General features: G+C 44.4%; 1 protein-coding gene and 1 non-coding gene across 2 annotated transcripts in view; one reads left to right on the forward strand and one right to left on the reverse strand.

Annotated features, from left to right (window-relative positions):
• Positions 1 to 14826, forward strand: part of LOC148144943 (uncharacterized) — a 49646-nt gene extending 34820 nt beyond the window's left edge. The window contains exon 2 of the mRNA XM_087975740.1: positions 14675 to 14826. Coding sequence (XP_087831866.1) covers positions 14675 to 14826 — 152 coding nt within the window. The remainder of the gene's footprint in view (positions 1 to 14674) is intronic.
• Positions 12001 to 12072, reverse strand: trnat-cgu (transfer RNA threonine (anticodon CGU)). Its single transcript has one exon. It is a non-coding gene; the product is annotated as a tRNA-Thr (tRNA).
• Positions 14827 to 16686: the final 1860 nt, after the last annotated feature.

The following is a 16686-nucleotide window of genomic DNA, read 5'->3' on the forward strand; positions in this document are numbered from 1 at the left end:
AGGGAAGCTACAGTAGATGTAGAGGAGGCCTCCGGAGAATCTAAATCAAAGTCTAAGGGGGGAAAACAAAAGAAAAAGGGGAAAAACGTAACGACTTATCCCCTTCGGGAGGTACCCATAGGGGACAAAGAGATTGGGTTTGTAAGTGCCCCCCTCACCAGTGGGGAGGTCAGAACATTTAAAAAGGAAATGAAGGTCCTGGTTGAGGATCCGGTGGGATTGTCTGAACAAATTGATCAATTTTTGGGGCCCAGTCTGTATACCTGGGCTGAATTAATGTCTATTTTGAATATACTATTTACTGGGGAGGAGAGGGGACTTATACGAGGAGCTGCCATTAAAATATGGGACAGGGAACACCCGATTGGAGATGGGGATGCTGGACAGGGAGAGGTGAAGTTTCCCCTCAGAGACCCCCAGTGGGAAAACCAAAACCCGGAGCATAGAGAAGAAATGAGGGAATTGAAAGACCTGATTCTAAAAGGGATAAGGGAGGCAGTTCCGAAGTCACAGAATTTGATTAAAGCCTATGAAATTAGACAGGAGAAAGTTGAGACTCCCTCAGCTTTCTTGCAAAGATTAAGGGACTCAATGCGGAAATACTCTGGAATGAACCCTGAGGACCCAGTGGCACAGGGTCTTTTGAAAGTACATTTTGTGACAAAAGCATGGCCAGGCATACAGAGAAAGATACAGAAGATAGAAGGATGGAGCGAAAAACCATTAGATGAATTGTTGAGAGAGGCACAGAAAGTGTTTGTAAAGAGGGAGGATGAGAGACAAAAACAGAAGGCGAGAATGATGGTAGCTACGGTTGATGAGGTAATTAAGAGGAGAATGGAACCAATAGTGAGCAACCGGAGTGGCAGGAGGCAGCATGTAGGACAGAGAGGGAGAGGGAGAGGGAGAGGACAAGGGGGAACATTTGATAGAGGGTTTGAGCGACAGGGGCAGAGATGGAAGTCGCTACAGGCAGGATGCTATTATTGTGGAAAGATAGGGCATTTTAAGCGGGAGTGTCCTGATCTACAAAGGGAAGAAAAGGCAATTCCGCTTATGAATTATGATGAAGAATAGGGGTGTCAGGGGTTCCTGCCCTCGGGGGCCCACCAGTAACCCTTGATAAACTTGAAGGTGGGACCCTGTAGGGAAGAGGTAGTCTTCCTAGTAGATACGGGGGCAGCACGGTCATCGCTAAATTTTAAACCAAAGAAAGTAGAAATGTTAACACGGTCAATTACTGTTTCGGGGGTGAAAGGGGAAGGATTTACTGTTCCACTATTTGAACCTCTGATGATAGAAGGTCCTAAAGGTAGGGTTACAGGGGAACTGCTGTATATCCCTGATATAGGAAGTAACTTACTGGGGAGAGACCTAATTATTCTTTTAGGACTGGAGATTGGAATTCAGGAAAAAGAATTAGTTGTACAACTGGCAATATTGACAGAGGATGCAGAGAGAGAGAGATAGACCCTATAGTATGGGCTAGAGAAGGGAATCGTGGAAAACTACAGATCCCTCCCCTTTTAATAAATTTAAAACGGAAAGGGGACGTTGTCTGTGAACGACAATATCCTATTTCCATAGAAGGTAAACGGGAACTGCAGCCAGTAATTGAGGGACTGATTAGAGATGGACTGTTGGAACCATGTATGTCTCCTTATAATACCCCAATTCTACCAGTACGGAAATCTGATGGAACTTATCGATTGGTGCAAGATTTGAGAACATTAAATCGGATAGTGCAGGTCAGGCACCCAGTGGTGCCAAACCCCTATACGTTATTAAGTAAGATCCCTCATGACCACAAATGGTTTAGTGTGATAGATTTAAAGGATGCCTTTTGGGCTTGTCCCTTGGCGGAGGAAAGTAGGAATTTGTTTGCGTTTGAATGGGAGGATCCCAAGACAGGGCGGAAACAGCAATACCGATGGACTGTGCTCCCCCAGGGGTTTACGGAATCCCCGAATTTATTTGGACAGAAGTTAGAACAAATATTGGAGAAATTTAGCAGCCCCAAGGGGACTACCCTGTTGCAGTATGTAGACGACCTCTTAGTATCAGGAATAAGAAGAGACAGAGTAGTAGAAGCCACTAACAAATTATTGAATTTTCTGGGCCAGCAGGGCCTGCGAGTATCTAAAAACAAATTACAATATGTGGAGCAAGAAGTAAAATACTTGGGACATTTAGTGAGTGAGGGTAAGCGAAAGATAAGCCCGGAGCGGATAGAGGGAATAGTGGGGATGCCACTGCCCAGCACTAAACGAGAGTTACGCAAATGTTTGGGTCTAACGGGATATTGCAGATTGTGGATAGATTCCTATGCTCAGAAGACTAGGAAATTATATCTCAAACTAATAGAGGGGGAGCCAGAACATCTAAATTGGAATAATGAGGAAAAAGAACTAGTCGAGAAACTCAAAAGAGATTTGATTTATGCCCCCGTGTTAGCCTTACCCTCCCTAGATAAACCCTTCCACCTCTTTGTCACCGTAGATAAGGGAGCGGCTTTAGGAGTATTAACCCAGAGGTGGGGAGGGATGAAACAGCCAGTAGCATATCTTTCAAAGCTATTGGATCCAGTATCCCTAGGGTGGCCTGAGTGTGTGCAGGCTGTGGCTGCCACTGCACTGTTGGTGGAGGAAAGCAGAAAGCTTACATTTGGGGGAGCCCTAATAGTAAGCACTCCACATCAAGTGAGAACAATCCTAAACCAATAAGCTGGGCGATGGTTGACAGACTCGCGGATTTTGAAATATGAGGCGATACTGATAGAAAAGGATGATTTAGTGTTGGTCACCGACAATTGTTTAAATCCAGCTGCTTTTCTTTGGAAAGGGGAAGGAGACTCTCCTCAGAATCCAGGGCACGACTGCCTTGACATTATTGAATACCAAACTAAGGTCCGTATGGACCTGAGAGATGTTCCACTTCATGCAGGGGCTAGACTTTTTATAGACGGGTCATCCCGGGTGATTGAAGGGAAAAGGCATAATGGGTATGCAGTCGTAGACGGGACAGAAAGTCGTGTGGTGGAGGCAGGAAGGTTGCCAAATGGGTGGTCAGCTCAGACCTGCGAACTCTATGCGTTGGAGAGAGCCCTTAGGACATTAGAAAATAAAGAGGGAACAGTATACACTGATTCTAAATATGCATTTGGTGTTGTGCATACGTTCGGAAAGATATGGCAGGAAAGAGGATTGATCAATAGCCGGGGGAAGGAATTAGTTCATGAAGAATTGATTAAACGGGTCTTGGAATCTTTATTACTCCCCCAAGAGATAGCCGTAGTGCACGTAAATGGTCATCAGAAAGGAAATGAACCAGAGGTTAGGGGAAATAGATTAGCTGATGAAGTGGCTAGGGAAGCCGCCCTGAACCCACAAGAAGTGGTGATTCATTCCCTAATACCTACTGTTCCAGGTCCTAGGGAAGCTCCTATATTTACTGAAAAGGAAGAAAGAGAATTGAGAGATTTAGGGGCTACAAAGACAGCTGACGGGCATTGGAAGTTATCTGATGGAAGGGAAATGTTAAACAAAATGATGATGCGAGAGATTATGGCTATCCTCCACCAAGGCAGTCACTGGGGAGTACAAGCAATGTGTGATTTAGTTCTCAGGGAATATGGATGTAAAGGGATATATACCATTGCTAAACAAATATGTGAGGGATGCATAATATGCAGAAAGGTAAATAAAAAAGTTCTGAGAAAACAGGCCCAGGGAGGAAGAGACCCAGGATTGAGACCCTTTCAGAGTATACAAGTAGATTATACTGAACTACCTAGAGTTGGAAGATTAAAATATATGTTGGTCATAGTAGATCATTTATCTGGTTGGGTTGAAGCATACCCCCTGGCTACCGCCACTGCAAATGGGGTGTCTAAAACAATATTAGAGCACATAATTCCCCGATATGGGTTAGTGAACCGTATAGATTCCGACCAAGGAACTCATTTTACCTCTAAAGTGTTACAGGGGGTAATGAAGGGGTTGGGGATTTCCTGGGAATTCCATACTCCATGGCATCCACCATCATCAGGAAGAGTCGAGAGAATGAACCAAACACTCAAACGACAGCTCTCTAAATTGATCAGAGAAACCAGACTCCCTTGGACCAAATGTTTACCTATAGCTCTCTTGCGAGTACGAACAGCCCCGAGGAAAGATTTGGGACTATCCCCCTATGAAATTTTATTTGGATTACCTTATTTGGGAACGCAGGGAGAATTGCCAATTCCTGAAACTAAAGATTTGTTTTTAAAGAAGTATATACTGGGCTTGTCCTCCTCTTTATCTTTCCTCAGAAAACAGGGTCTATTGGCACAGACTCCGCCCCTTGAATTTGCTGTTCATCCCATCCGGCCAGGAGATTGGGTCTTAATAAAATCATGGACAGAGACTAAGCTGCAGCCAGACTGGGAAGGGCCGTACCAGGCTCTTTTGACTACCGAAACGGCAATAAGGACGGCGGAAAAAGGCTGGACTCATTATACTCGGATCAAAGGGCCAGTGGACCCTCCAGTTGAGGAAGAAGTCTGGACAGCCGAATCAACGCAAGACCCGCTGAAACTCAGACTAAAGAGACTTTGAGTAATTGACTATACAGTGGCGACGCGGGCACGGGATTATTTCTGTAAGATTGTATATTAAGCCTTTTTGTGTTTTAGCATAGCGATTAGAATACTGGGAATGCTTAGAGTTATGATGCTAGCCCTCTTGGTATTAGGATTTTGTCAAATATCATTTTCATATGTATAATTAATGGTTCCTGAGTCTGATAATCCACAAGTAATAGACACTGATGTATGTAGCTTAGTAAATTGTGGGAATGTAGCTAATCAGAGACAATACCGCAACTCAGAGATACATCTTAAGCCCTATGGGGATGGCCTCGGGGATGGTACCTGGTATAATGGTCTTGTCACAATACACCGGGCCCCCTTCCGACCAGCACGCGATTGTCCCAATAAAAAGTGTAACCCCATATATTTAACGATAAGGAAAACCACATGGCACGAAGCAGTTTTGGGAGGTGGCACTTATGAGATACAATTAAATGAAACATTTGGGATTGAAATGAAAGCAAATGGGAAGGAATTTGTGGGCTGTTGTTTTCGAATTAGCGTAGGACAGGGAAAACGGGTAGAATTACTGGGTAATGAGATACAACCTTTCACCCCTCCCGATGATCCTAAAGTAGTAAAAATTATAGAGGTAAAGGATTTGAAACAGACCATCGAGATAGAGACTGGGTACGGGGATACAAATGCCTGGGTTGAATGGGTAAAGTATACTGTAAAAAGTCTGAACAAAAGCAATTGCTATGCATGTGCCTCCGGTCGGCCAGTGGCCCAGGTGGTTCCCTTTCCGCTCGGGTGGAAGCGAGACAGGAAGGGCATGAAATGTATGATAGCCCTGTATCAGGATGAGACTGCATGGAATGATAGGAATTATACCTCCCTATCTCTGATGTTCCCTCCCTTGGAGGAGAAAGATGCAAAAGTTCCCCCCACATTTTCTGCCGCAGTTGGAAATCACACGTCATGTGTGCACAGGCGAGGTACAAGCCGGTCGAGAGATTTGGGGGAGCTGAAATTGTGTACAGAGATTAAGAATGTTACTGAAACGGAGAAGGGAGGGAACTACTCGGCATTAAAGGTTCCCCGAGCGGATCTGTGGTGGTACTGTGGAGGAAAAATATTGAGACCCACACGACCTCCGGATTGGAAAGGGATATGCGCAATTGTACAATTGGCAATTCCATTTACCTTGGCATTTGAGAAGGAGAAGATAGTAAGAAAAAGGGGAAGGGGTAAGAGATTACTGTTAGATACTTCTTTTGATGACAGGATTTATCTTGATTCGGTAGGAGTTCCTAGGGGAGTACCTGATGAATTCAAGGCTCGTAACCAGATTGCAGCAGGCTTTGAGTCAGCTCTCTTTTGGTGGGTAACAATTAATAAAAATGTAGATTGGATAAATTACATTTTCTATAATCAACAGCGATTTATAAATTATACAAGAGAGGCGGTTAAAGGAATATCAGAACAGCTTGATGCGACGAGTAGGATGGCATGGGAAAATAGAATAGCCCTTGATATGATTTTAGCAGAGAAAGGGGGTGTATGTGTGATGTTAGGAGGAAGCTGTTGTACCTTTATTCCTAATAATACTGCGCCTGATGGTTCAATTACTCGGGCCTTAAGGGGATTGACTACCTTAGCAGAGGAACTGGCTGAGAATTCAGGAGTAGACACATCTCTCACAGGGTGGCTTGAATCCTGGTTTGGAAAATGGAAGGGGGTCGTGGTTTCTATCCTTACTTCCCTGATAGTAGTAGTCGGGGTATTGGTGGCCATTGGCTGTTGTATCATACCCTGTATACGAGGGCTCACCCAGAGGCTGATTGAAACAGCCTTGATGAAACGAATGCCCCTGAGGGGAAATTTGACAGAGGGACTTTATCAACTAAATAATGAGGAGATGAGTGAGACTAAGATGGATGAAATCTCTGAAATGATGCTTGCGAATTTTGGGAACAATGTTTAAAAAAAAAGAGGGAGACAAAAATGCAGAAGATAACAGATAGTAATGAAAAGAAAAAGGGGAAATTGTGGGATATAAATGAATTAATGTTATTTCTGCAAGTATAAATTCTGATACAGAATAGGAATGAGAAAATACATATTCAGCAAAAACAAAGGATATGTGAGCATGAGACATGAATACAGAACAATGGTGGATATATGGGCAAACAGGAAAGCATCTGTTTCCCTTCCTGAAGACACAGGAACTAACCCTAATCAAAGAGGTCAAAGTGGCCTCTGGATGGAAATAGATGCTGATAGAAGAAAAGATATGCCTAATCAATAATCTATAATAGACTGACGTCAAACACCCTTATGGGAGTCAGAGATAAGAGTTTGTCACGGACAAAACAGGATAAACAGACGTTGTGGGATAAGTCTTAAGGAAATGAGTGACGTAAGCGAAGCAGGGAACAGACAATGGAATAAGGAAAAAAATATGGTATAAATTGTGAGGGTTTTTTGGATATAGTGTGCATTCTGTAATTACCTTACCTGGTAATTAGACAAGGCACCCACCTATAGGTGTATAAATAAAAAAAGAAGCTGTTATTCAGATATTTGTCTCGGACTGAAATTATTAAAGTCAGTGAGCTTTTGTTTCTCACAGTCTATAATAGAAGGGGTTCGAGGGATATGGTCCAGGGCTGTCAAATAGACTAGATTAGGATAACTGATAGTCATGGACAAATTGGACCAAAGGGTCTGTTTCTGTGCTGTACATCTCTATGACTCCAATATAAAAGGTTCAGAGGGATATAGGTTAAACACAGGCAGGTGGGTCCAGTTTAGTTTGAGAACATAGTCAGCATAGTAAGTGATCTGCACTGGTCTTGCCTCCCCCATAATCATCACTTCTTTGTTGTTCAAAAATCAGATGAACTCAGCCTTGGATATATTCAATTACGCCCAAACTGCAGGAAGGCGTCCCCACTTCTGAACTCAATTCCTCTTGCTAATATACCACTTGCCTTGCTCACTACTTGCTGCACCTGTCTGACAACTTGCATTGACTGGATTAGAAGGACGCAGAGGCCCCTTTGTTCATCCACACATCATTGCTGATGAAACGCTCGAGCCTGAAATGTCAATTCTCCTGTATTTGCCATTGAAAAAAAGACCTGGACTAACTTTCCCAGATTCTGTCCCCTCCCTGATTCACTCCGTTTCCCTTCAGTTCCTGCAAGTCAACAGCTCAACCCCGGAATGGAAAAGGGGTTGAGAAAAGAGTGTGTTGAACTCACAGATGTTGGAGAGAGGAAGGAAGTTGCAGTCTGGGGTGAAGCTCAATCTTCATTCAGAGAGAGAGGAGCAGCAACAACCACCTCAGAAGCACATGGTCCTACGTCCGCATCCAGACGATGGGTTTGCTGTGATTGGCAGGAGGACCGGTCTACATCCGGTCCTCCAGAGCTTCTCATTGGTCCATCAAAACAAGGTCACGGAGTGTTTCCGCTTGTTGCGTGAGCATGCGTAATAGTTTGCTGACACCGTGGAACATGCGCAGTGCGTGCTGACACCGAGTAGCATGCGCAGTATGGAGATGTTGGCATTACTACATATTTTCAAAGTTAAAAATCACACAATGCCAGGTTATAGCCCGACAGGTTTATTTGGAATCACTAGTTTTCGAAGCGCTGCTCCTTCATCGTTGGTTGTGGAGCAGAATCATAACACACAGACTTTATAGCACCAGGATTGCAGTGGCATGGGATGGAATATTAAACAACTTTAGCTTACCTCGACCATTTTTTAGAATGACCATGTTAGTTTCGGTTCCTTCACATGTAAATCCTAAAACTTTTCAAAAGTTACGTTGTCAAGCTAGCTTTTAACAATAGGTGTCATCTCAATCAGATGATGCATTGAAGGTGTTAAGTTAAAGTCTGTCTGTGTCCCAATGTTAGGTCAGACGGATTCTATTTCTATCGTTGTATTACAGAATCTTACGTGTATGAGTTTTTGAGCAAAATAAAATGCGATTCTGCAAGTACAAATTCAACCCACAAACTTTTATGTATGTGTGTGTGTGTGCAGGAGAAACCAAGTGATCATGTGTGTGTGAGAGAGTGTAATGGGGAATAAGTCTGAGAGGGTGTGTGTGTGTGTGTGTGTGTGTGTGTGTGAGAGAGAGTGTATAATGGAGTATAAGTCTGCGAGAGGGTGTGTGTGAATACATGCGCGCGCGTGTGTATGAGAGAGAGAGAGAGAATGTATAGTGTAGTGTGACATGAACCCAAGGTCCCGGTTGAGGCCGTCTCAAAGGGTATTGAACTTGGCTATCAGCCTCTGCCCAGCCACTTTCCGTTGTTGCCCATCCCGAAGTCTACTTTGAAGGATAGTCACCCGAAGGTCCAAGGCTGAATGTCCCAGACCGCTGTACTGTTCCCCGACTGGGAGGGAACACTCCTGGCTGCTGATTGTTGTGCAGTGTCCATTCATCTGTTGCTGTAGCCTCTGCTCGGTCTCACCAATATACCAAGACTTGTTTGCATCATTGCCTGCAGCATATGAGATAAACAATGTTGGCTGAGTCACATGAGTACCTGCTGCCCTCATGGTGGGTGGTGTCCCCACGTGTAATAGTGGTAATCGTGTCAACATTCTGATACGTCTTTCATTATCTGCCGTGACAGAGTTGTATCATGTTGTCCTGAAGGCCAGGCAGTTTACTGCGAACAATTATCTGTTTAAAGTTTGGCGGTTGTTTGAAGGGGGTAAGTGGAGGCGTGGGGAAGGTCTTGGTGAGGTGCTCATCCTCATCAATAATGTGCTGCAAGCTGTGAAGAACATTGCGTAGTGTTCCTCCTCACCTGAACAGATCCTGTGTATGCGAAGGGCTTGTCCAGAGGGGGTGTCTGGATGAAGAACTGGTTGCAGATCTTTGGACTGTGGGAGGAAGCCAGAACACCCAGAGGTAACCAACACAGACACAAGGGGGAGAGAACATGCCAACTTCAGGGATTTGAACCCGGGACCTCTCGCAACTCGGTACAGTAAAGGACCCAAAGCGAGAATCATACGCCTAGACCAACGAGCCAGAGGGCCGGAATGCTACTAACCCCCCACACCGCTTGCGCGACCTGAGACTTGCTCAGTATGAAATACATTTGAGATTGCTCTGAGAATTGCAAACGGCAAAGAGTTTCCCGAACAGCTGCTTCTCATTCAGTCTCCCTGCTGCTGTTTGTCCCGTCCCCGGGAACCGGGCTCTCTCCACTGGCAGATAATTCAACCATTTTGTTTCGAAACTTTTCTCTGACGCTCGAGTGGCCAGTGACAAGCATTGCCCTCCTCAACATAGGATACAGAGAACAGGAGAAGTCCACGCAGACCTCTACGAGTGTATCAACGCGACTGTGCACATTGGGCCAGTATATCACTGGGAAATATTTATGTCCAAGCTTTTTTCGGCACCAGATGAGAAGGCGAGGTGCAGAACAGAGCGCTGTTATACCGGAAAGCTGCTAAAGACGACATTGAGTGAATAGGAGAGAATGCTTTCTCAGCTCGGTTATGGTCCCAACACGCACCCGTTGTGCCAGGGGTTCCACCTCGGTTCCACTCTTCCTTCACTCGCAACACCCCACACCCACCTCCCATAGTGCCAAGGCACTTTCCCCTGCAACCGCCGAATGTGTAACACCTGCCCATTTACCTGCTCCCTCCTGAATATCCAAGGGCTCTAACATACCTGCCAGGTGAAGCAGCACTTTTGCCACAACCTAGTCCACTGCATTCGCTGCTCACAGTCTCATTTCCCCAATGTAGAATGAAGCATAAACTGGGTGACTGCTTCGCAGAACATCCCGGTTCTGCCCGCGGAAAAAAAGGCCCTGACCTTGCGGTTGCCTGCCACTTTAACACATCACCCTGTGCCCTGGCCAACATCTCTGTCTCAGGCTTGCAGCAGTGTTCTCGCTCCAGATGAAAGAACAACACCTCATTTTCCACTTGGAGACCTTACAGCCCTCCGGTCTTCAATATCGAGTTCCATAACTTTAGGGCCTGAACTCCCCCATGTCCTTGACCCCTACCACACAAACGACTCCTTGTTATCACCTCGTCTGCTATGACACACTACGTATTGTTAGCCGCTAACAGTCTCCATTAACAGTTATTCGCCCTCTCACGCGGATCGTTATTCACTCCTCCGTCCTTCCTATTGTTCTCTCTCTGAGCTGGCGGCAAACACAGCAATGTACATCGGAGACTCTGAGCCAGCTGAAACTTGCTCAGTGTGAAGTATATTCCACATTGCTCCAACAATTGCAAGCAGCAAAGCGTTTCCAGAACATCTGCTTGTCATTCTGTCCCCGGGGCGCTGATATTTGTCTCATCCCCAGGAACTGGACTACCTCCACTGGTGGATAATTAAACCATTTCATTTCTACTTGCACGTTGTTCTGCGGGGTGGGACGGGGTGTAGGGTGGGGTGCGGGTAGAGTCCATTCGCTCTTCTGCTCTCTCTCTCTCTCTCTCTCTCTGAAACCCTTGGGGTGAGAGGTGTCAGTTACATTAATGCGGGGAACATGAACAACTTTGATTGTGAACTTTCTCCAAGGGTCTGTTATCGGAGAGATAGAAAGATGCTGTGCTGGCAGGACAGAAAGAAATGGACACCGAGGACTCTTCGCTCAGGTAAATTCACATTGTTGTGCAGCCTTCTTGGTGTTCAGAAATCGTCTTCACGCAGCAATCTTACGGAAAGTCTATTGCAAAGTGGGCATTGCTTTCTTTGCTGCGACCGCGCAGCAGTTAACATCTGAGCCCCAAGTGTCCCAGATGAAGAGAATCCGAGTGAAACCTTCACTCACTGAGAGTCATCCCCACGGCCCTGAGCTGAGGGACTGCAGGCAGTCCAACACGGAAGGGACGGTTAAAAATGAACCAGTTTTGCCCCCTCAGCCTCTCTGTCCCAGAGACAGGCAGTGGGACGGCATAAACACGTAGCATCATTCTCGCGCAGACAGAAGCCGTTCAGCCCATCGCGTCCACGGCGACTGTCTGTCACTTGTCTCTCTCTCTCTCTCTTTCTCTCTGAGGTTATTCACAATCGGTGGTATCCGTCCTAATAGTAGGGGACTATGTCTGAGTCGTGATGCGGTTTCTGACATGCTTGTCATTCTCGTCTGAACCAGGGTGGCGAATTACTGCAAGGAATGGACGAAACCATAAGGCATGTGTTTCAACTTTACCAGCTGATTGGCATCGCAGAGAACTGGGTTTGCGATTCGGTTCAAGAGGAAACCGGCGAAGACCAGAATACCACTGAGACCTCTAAAACCATGCCACCTGATTTGGCGAGTGCATCGATATCCGACATTTTGGTAAATCGATGCAAAGGCAGCTTGCAGAAGAGAGCACCGATCTTAAGGAAAGCAGCTCGAGGAGACATTGAATAATAGCAAAGGATGGTTTCGATCCATCGACCTCTGGGTTACGGGCCCAGCACGCTCCCGCTGCGCCACTCTGCTGCCACACACGGCGCCCCTTCCACACAACACTTCAGGTTTCCGTCTGGCACGCGGCAGGCACGTTCGAGCCTGATGTCAAAGACCTCCACTGCTGTCGTGTAATATGCTGTTTCGCGGACGTATGGAGGCTGTGTAAATATAAACTTATTTCTAAATTCCCACATTCTGTTGGTCGAACTGTGATTTCACACTGAATCACAACATGTGTCACAGCGCAGACGGTGGCCATGCGGCCCACCTTCGCTCTGCTGGTTCTACACTTAAGTAAACGTGTGTCTCTATTCGTTTCATTCTCTCGCCTTCTCAGCGTAAATTTGCACATCTGAACGTGACCACCGAATTCCCTTTTGTGTCCATTGAATCTTCCTCTTTGTCAGTGTCAGACAGGGACTTACTAACCCTAACCACTCCCTGTACGTAAACGTTCTTCCTAATGTCACTTTTACTTCTTTTCCTCGTGACTTTAAAATTCTGCCGAATCGTTGAGGATCCTTTCAGGTGTGGGAGCATTTTCACAACATTATTTCCTGTTTCTAGGTCCCTCATGACTTGGAAAAGTTCGGTTCTCCGAGGAGAGCTGTTCCAATTTTCCAATCTCCCTTGATTGTTGACATTCCTCAAACACAGCACCACTCACGTCAACCTGTTGAACACTATCTCCAACCATTTCACTTCCCTGTTTTCTGCCTCATTCGTACTCCAAACAGCCCAACCTCGTTTCACGAAGGCGTTTTTTGAGAAAATTAATCAGGCAGTTTTGCACAAGTCAAGTTAAAAAACGCGGGCTCGTCTGGGATTTGAACCGGGACCTCTCGCAACTCAGTACAGTAAAGGACCCCAAGCGAGAATCATACGCCTAGACCAACGAGCCAGAGGGGCGGAATGCTACTAACCCCCCACACCGCTTGCGCGACCTGAGACTTGCTCAGTATGAAATACATTTGAGATTGCTCTGAGAATTGCAAACGGCAAAGAGTTTCCCGAACAGCTGCTTCTCATTCAGTCTCCCTGCTGCTGTTTGTCCCGTCCCCGGGAACCGGACTCTCTCCACTGGCAGATAATTCAACCATTTCGTTTCGAAACTTTTCTCTGACGCCCGAGTGGCCAGTGACAAGCATTGTCCTCCTCAACATCGGATACAGAGAACAGGAGAAGTCCACGCAGACCTCTACGAGTGTATCAACGCGACTGTGCACATTGGGCCAGTATATCACTGGGAAATATTTATGTCCAAGCTTTTTTCGGCACCAGATGAGAAGGCGAGGTGCAGAACAGAGCGCTGTTATACCGGAAAGCTGCTAAAGACGACATTGAGTGAATAGGAGAGAATGCTTTCTCAGCTGGGTTATGGTCCCAACACGCACCCGTTGTGCCAGGGGTTCCACCTCGGTTCCACTCTTCCTTCACTCGCAACACCCCACACCCACCTCTTTCCCCTGCAACCGCCGAATGTGTAACACCTGCCCATTTACCTGCTCCCTCCTGAATATCCAAGGGCTCTAACATACCTGCCAGGTGAAGCAGCACTTTTGCCACAACCTAGTCCACTGCAGTGTCGTTTTCCCAATTGAGCATGAAACATAAACCCGAAAAATAACGAATTTCAAATTAAGCGAACCCGAAAATAAACGAATTTAGGGCAATCGGAGTTTTTTTTAAACCGAAAAGTAACGAAGTTAACACAACCCAAACCGAAAATAAATGAATTTTGAGCGATCGATTTTTTTTCTATTAAAAAGATAACACCAGAAAATAACCAATCTCTGGAGATTGATATTGTTTTATTTCTGAAAGCAACGAAGCTCGGGAGAAAGAATTTTTTTTAAAAAAACAAAAGTTAATAAAGCTTGGGAATTCAGATTTCAACCCTCCCCTCAGAGTTCAGCAATTTTCGAAGACCACTGTCCGCAAGTACCAAAGCACCCTCAACTTCAATTAATCTCTCCCCTTTTTAAACAGCAACACAGAGATTGAAGCTTCTGTGTTCCGTGATGAAGTTGCGCAATTACACTTAAAAATTATACATTATTTACATTTTTTTAAGAAATAGTAGTCTTAATTACGAGAAAGACCAATCACATATAATAAGGTGACATGATTTACAGCAAGTTAATCCAATGATATTTTCTTTAAGAAGGATATCTAATTTACATAAATTGTCATGCCATGTATTAGTTCAAGGTTAGTTCAAATGGTCAAATAATGTGTCAGTATTCATCTTATGAAAATTCTATTGTCCTCTTATCTTTGAACTGCAAGTTAATTCTGCAAATCAGCAGTTTGTTCAGCAGTATGGTTCACAGGCCATTTTGTAGTATTCTTTTAAATCGAGAAGCCATTTTGTTGAAATAAAAATGTACATATTTTGTTGCCTTAATTCCAACTTTAGATCCTCACACCCACCTCCCAATTCAATCTATCACGACCAGATTAGGCAACAGTTTCTTCCCCCAAGCCATCAGGCTCCTTACCACTACATGATTGGACTCTTTTCCATCTGACTATTTTTGCACATTTTCGATTTTCTGCTGGAAAAATGCCTATTATTCAGCATTCTTTATTATGCTGTAACTTGCGTGTTTTGCACTCTGGTCCCTCGAAGTAGAGGAGAAGACAGAAATATTGGAAGCTGGTGAGAGAGCGTTCACAAAATTAATCCCGGGAATTGACGTGTTTGCTAATGAGGAAATGTTGAGTAGCTCAGCTGAGCATTCGTTCGAGTTTGGAAGAATGAGAGGAGATCTGAATGAATAAGTATCAGAATTTTAGTGGGCCTGATAGGTTAGTTGCCAAAAAGGTAGTGTTCATTTGTGGGAGAGTTTCAGACCAGAAGGAATAGCCTCTAATCTTAAGTGTTTGCATATTTATGATGGAGATGAGGTGGATATCTTCTCTCAGAGGGTAATGAATGACAGGGCTATTGAAGTTCAATCACTAAGTACAGTCAAGGCAGATGTTGGGCAGAATTTTAATCAATAGGGGAATCAATAATAAGGCATGAATGTGGATTTTTGGATTATAATATTAATCATTATGGGAATAAATGGTGGAGCAGATTTGATGGGGTGAATGGATTATTTTGGTCGAAGGGCTTATAAACATCCTGTGGGACCTTGACAAGATAAAATGATTCAACTTCTGTATGATATTCAGACCTAGGGTTCCACAAGATCTGTCAGTCAACATTTTTCAGCATTTTTAGGAGAACGGAAATGAGGGTGATAATAGCCACAGTAGAGTAAGAATGGAGGGAGACTGTAGCATTACGATTCACATTTTTGAGGGAAGGAGAAAAGAAAGAATGTTCCTCAGAAACCAGAATTGTCTGTATTGAATTTCTATACTGTGTAGACAGCAATGTCTTCTGTAATCTCCTTTTACAGTATACGAGAAAGGGAGGATTTACAGCCAGAAATCTCAAAACAAGATCTGATAGAGACAATCAATTCATTGGCACGGGAATATCATCGGCCTTTGAATCTAGTAGCATTTTTTAATTTCCCTCCTGTCCTGTCTGCTTCACAAGGTTTCAAACATCAGTGAGACTGAGGTATGCATACCTGAGTGAGAGTGTTCCAATGAACTGACCGTGGGAAGAGCTTTAAGCGGGTACACAGCCTAAAATAGCAACACCCCATTCGCAGCAGCAATAGATGGAACATGTTCCATATATGAGTGGTCTTTCAACCGATTGTCAAAGCTGGAGAGAGACAAGGATTCCCACATCATGGAGAAATTGTGGAAGCAAAGCAATATCTTTGCCCTTTCCATTTCTCATCCTTGGAGGGAGAAAGAGAGGGAGGAAACACTATTCACATGTAGCAACTGAAGTGAATCCAGGGAGGGAGCAGACTCTGCAAAGATATCAGATGCTCTCTGTCCTTCTTAACGGTATACTAAATTTTTCCCCTCAGTTTGATACGTTTATTTAAATACAATTTGCATTGCGGAAAAAGATCGCTTCTTTCCTCATGTTCAGAATTAAAATGGTAGTTACTCATGGGACGGAGCAGAATCTAAGGGATTGGCACGTTGATATAAAATGTAGACATATGTTGCTTCATATGGTGTATACCTGATATTATTCGCTGTTATAAAAGCCTTGTGGCTATTATTTTTCACATTCTAATCTAGCACTGAAGTTATATTCTGTATTTCTTGTTATCTTTTTTATTGAATAGGACAGTAGAAAGTCATTCAGCAACTTTACTGGTTTGTTTTTCTCAAGTAGCCTTGACATTTCATTTTCATTGTCCTTGATTCAGCTCCATTTCCAGTGCCTTTGTCGGCAGCTTGTTCTAGGTTATTGTCACCGAAATGAAGATTTCCTCCATACACACTTAAGGCTATCTGGCTGCATGAGGGTTTTCAGGTTTCTGTGTCCTGGATAAGATGTGATCAGGCATCTGACAAACTACAGGAATTGTCACCTATGTTGTGTTCATTTAACAGTATTGACTGTGATCACGTATTTTGTGAATTTAATTTTGCAGGAAGACATGTAGAAAGAAATCTGAAAGCAAATGATACATCAACTTCTGACAGAGCCACTTGATTCATTGGGACTTGAATATCAGCAACCATTCCAATTGAGAAGAAATGTTTGCTTTTGTC

The sequence above is a fragment of the Chiloscyllium plagiosum genome, unplaced genomic scaffold (genome assembly GCF_037043375.1).
Source record: "Chiloscyllium plagiosum isolate Xiang-an unplaced genomic scaffold, Cpla_swu_hap1 HiC_scaffold_27, whole genome shotgun sequence".
Lineage (NCBI taxonomy): Eukaryota > Metazoa > Chordata > Chondrichthyes > Orectolobiformes > Hemiscylliidae > Chiloscyllium > Chiloscyllium plagiosum.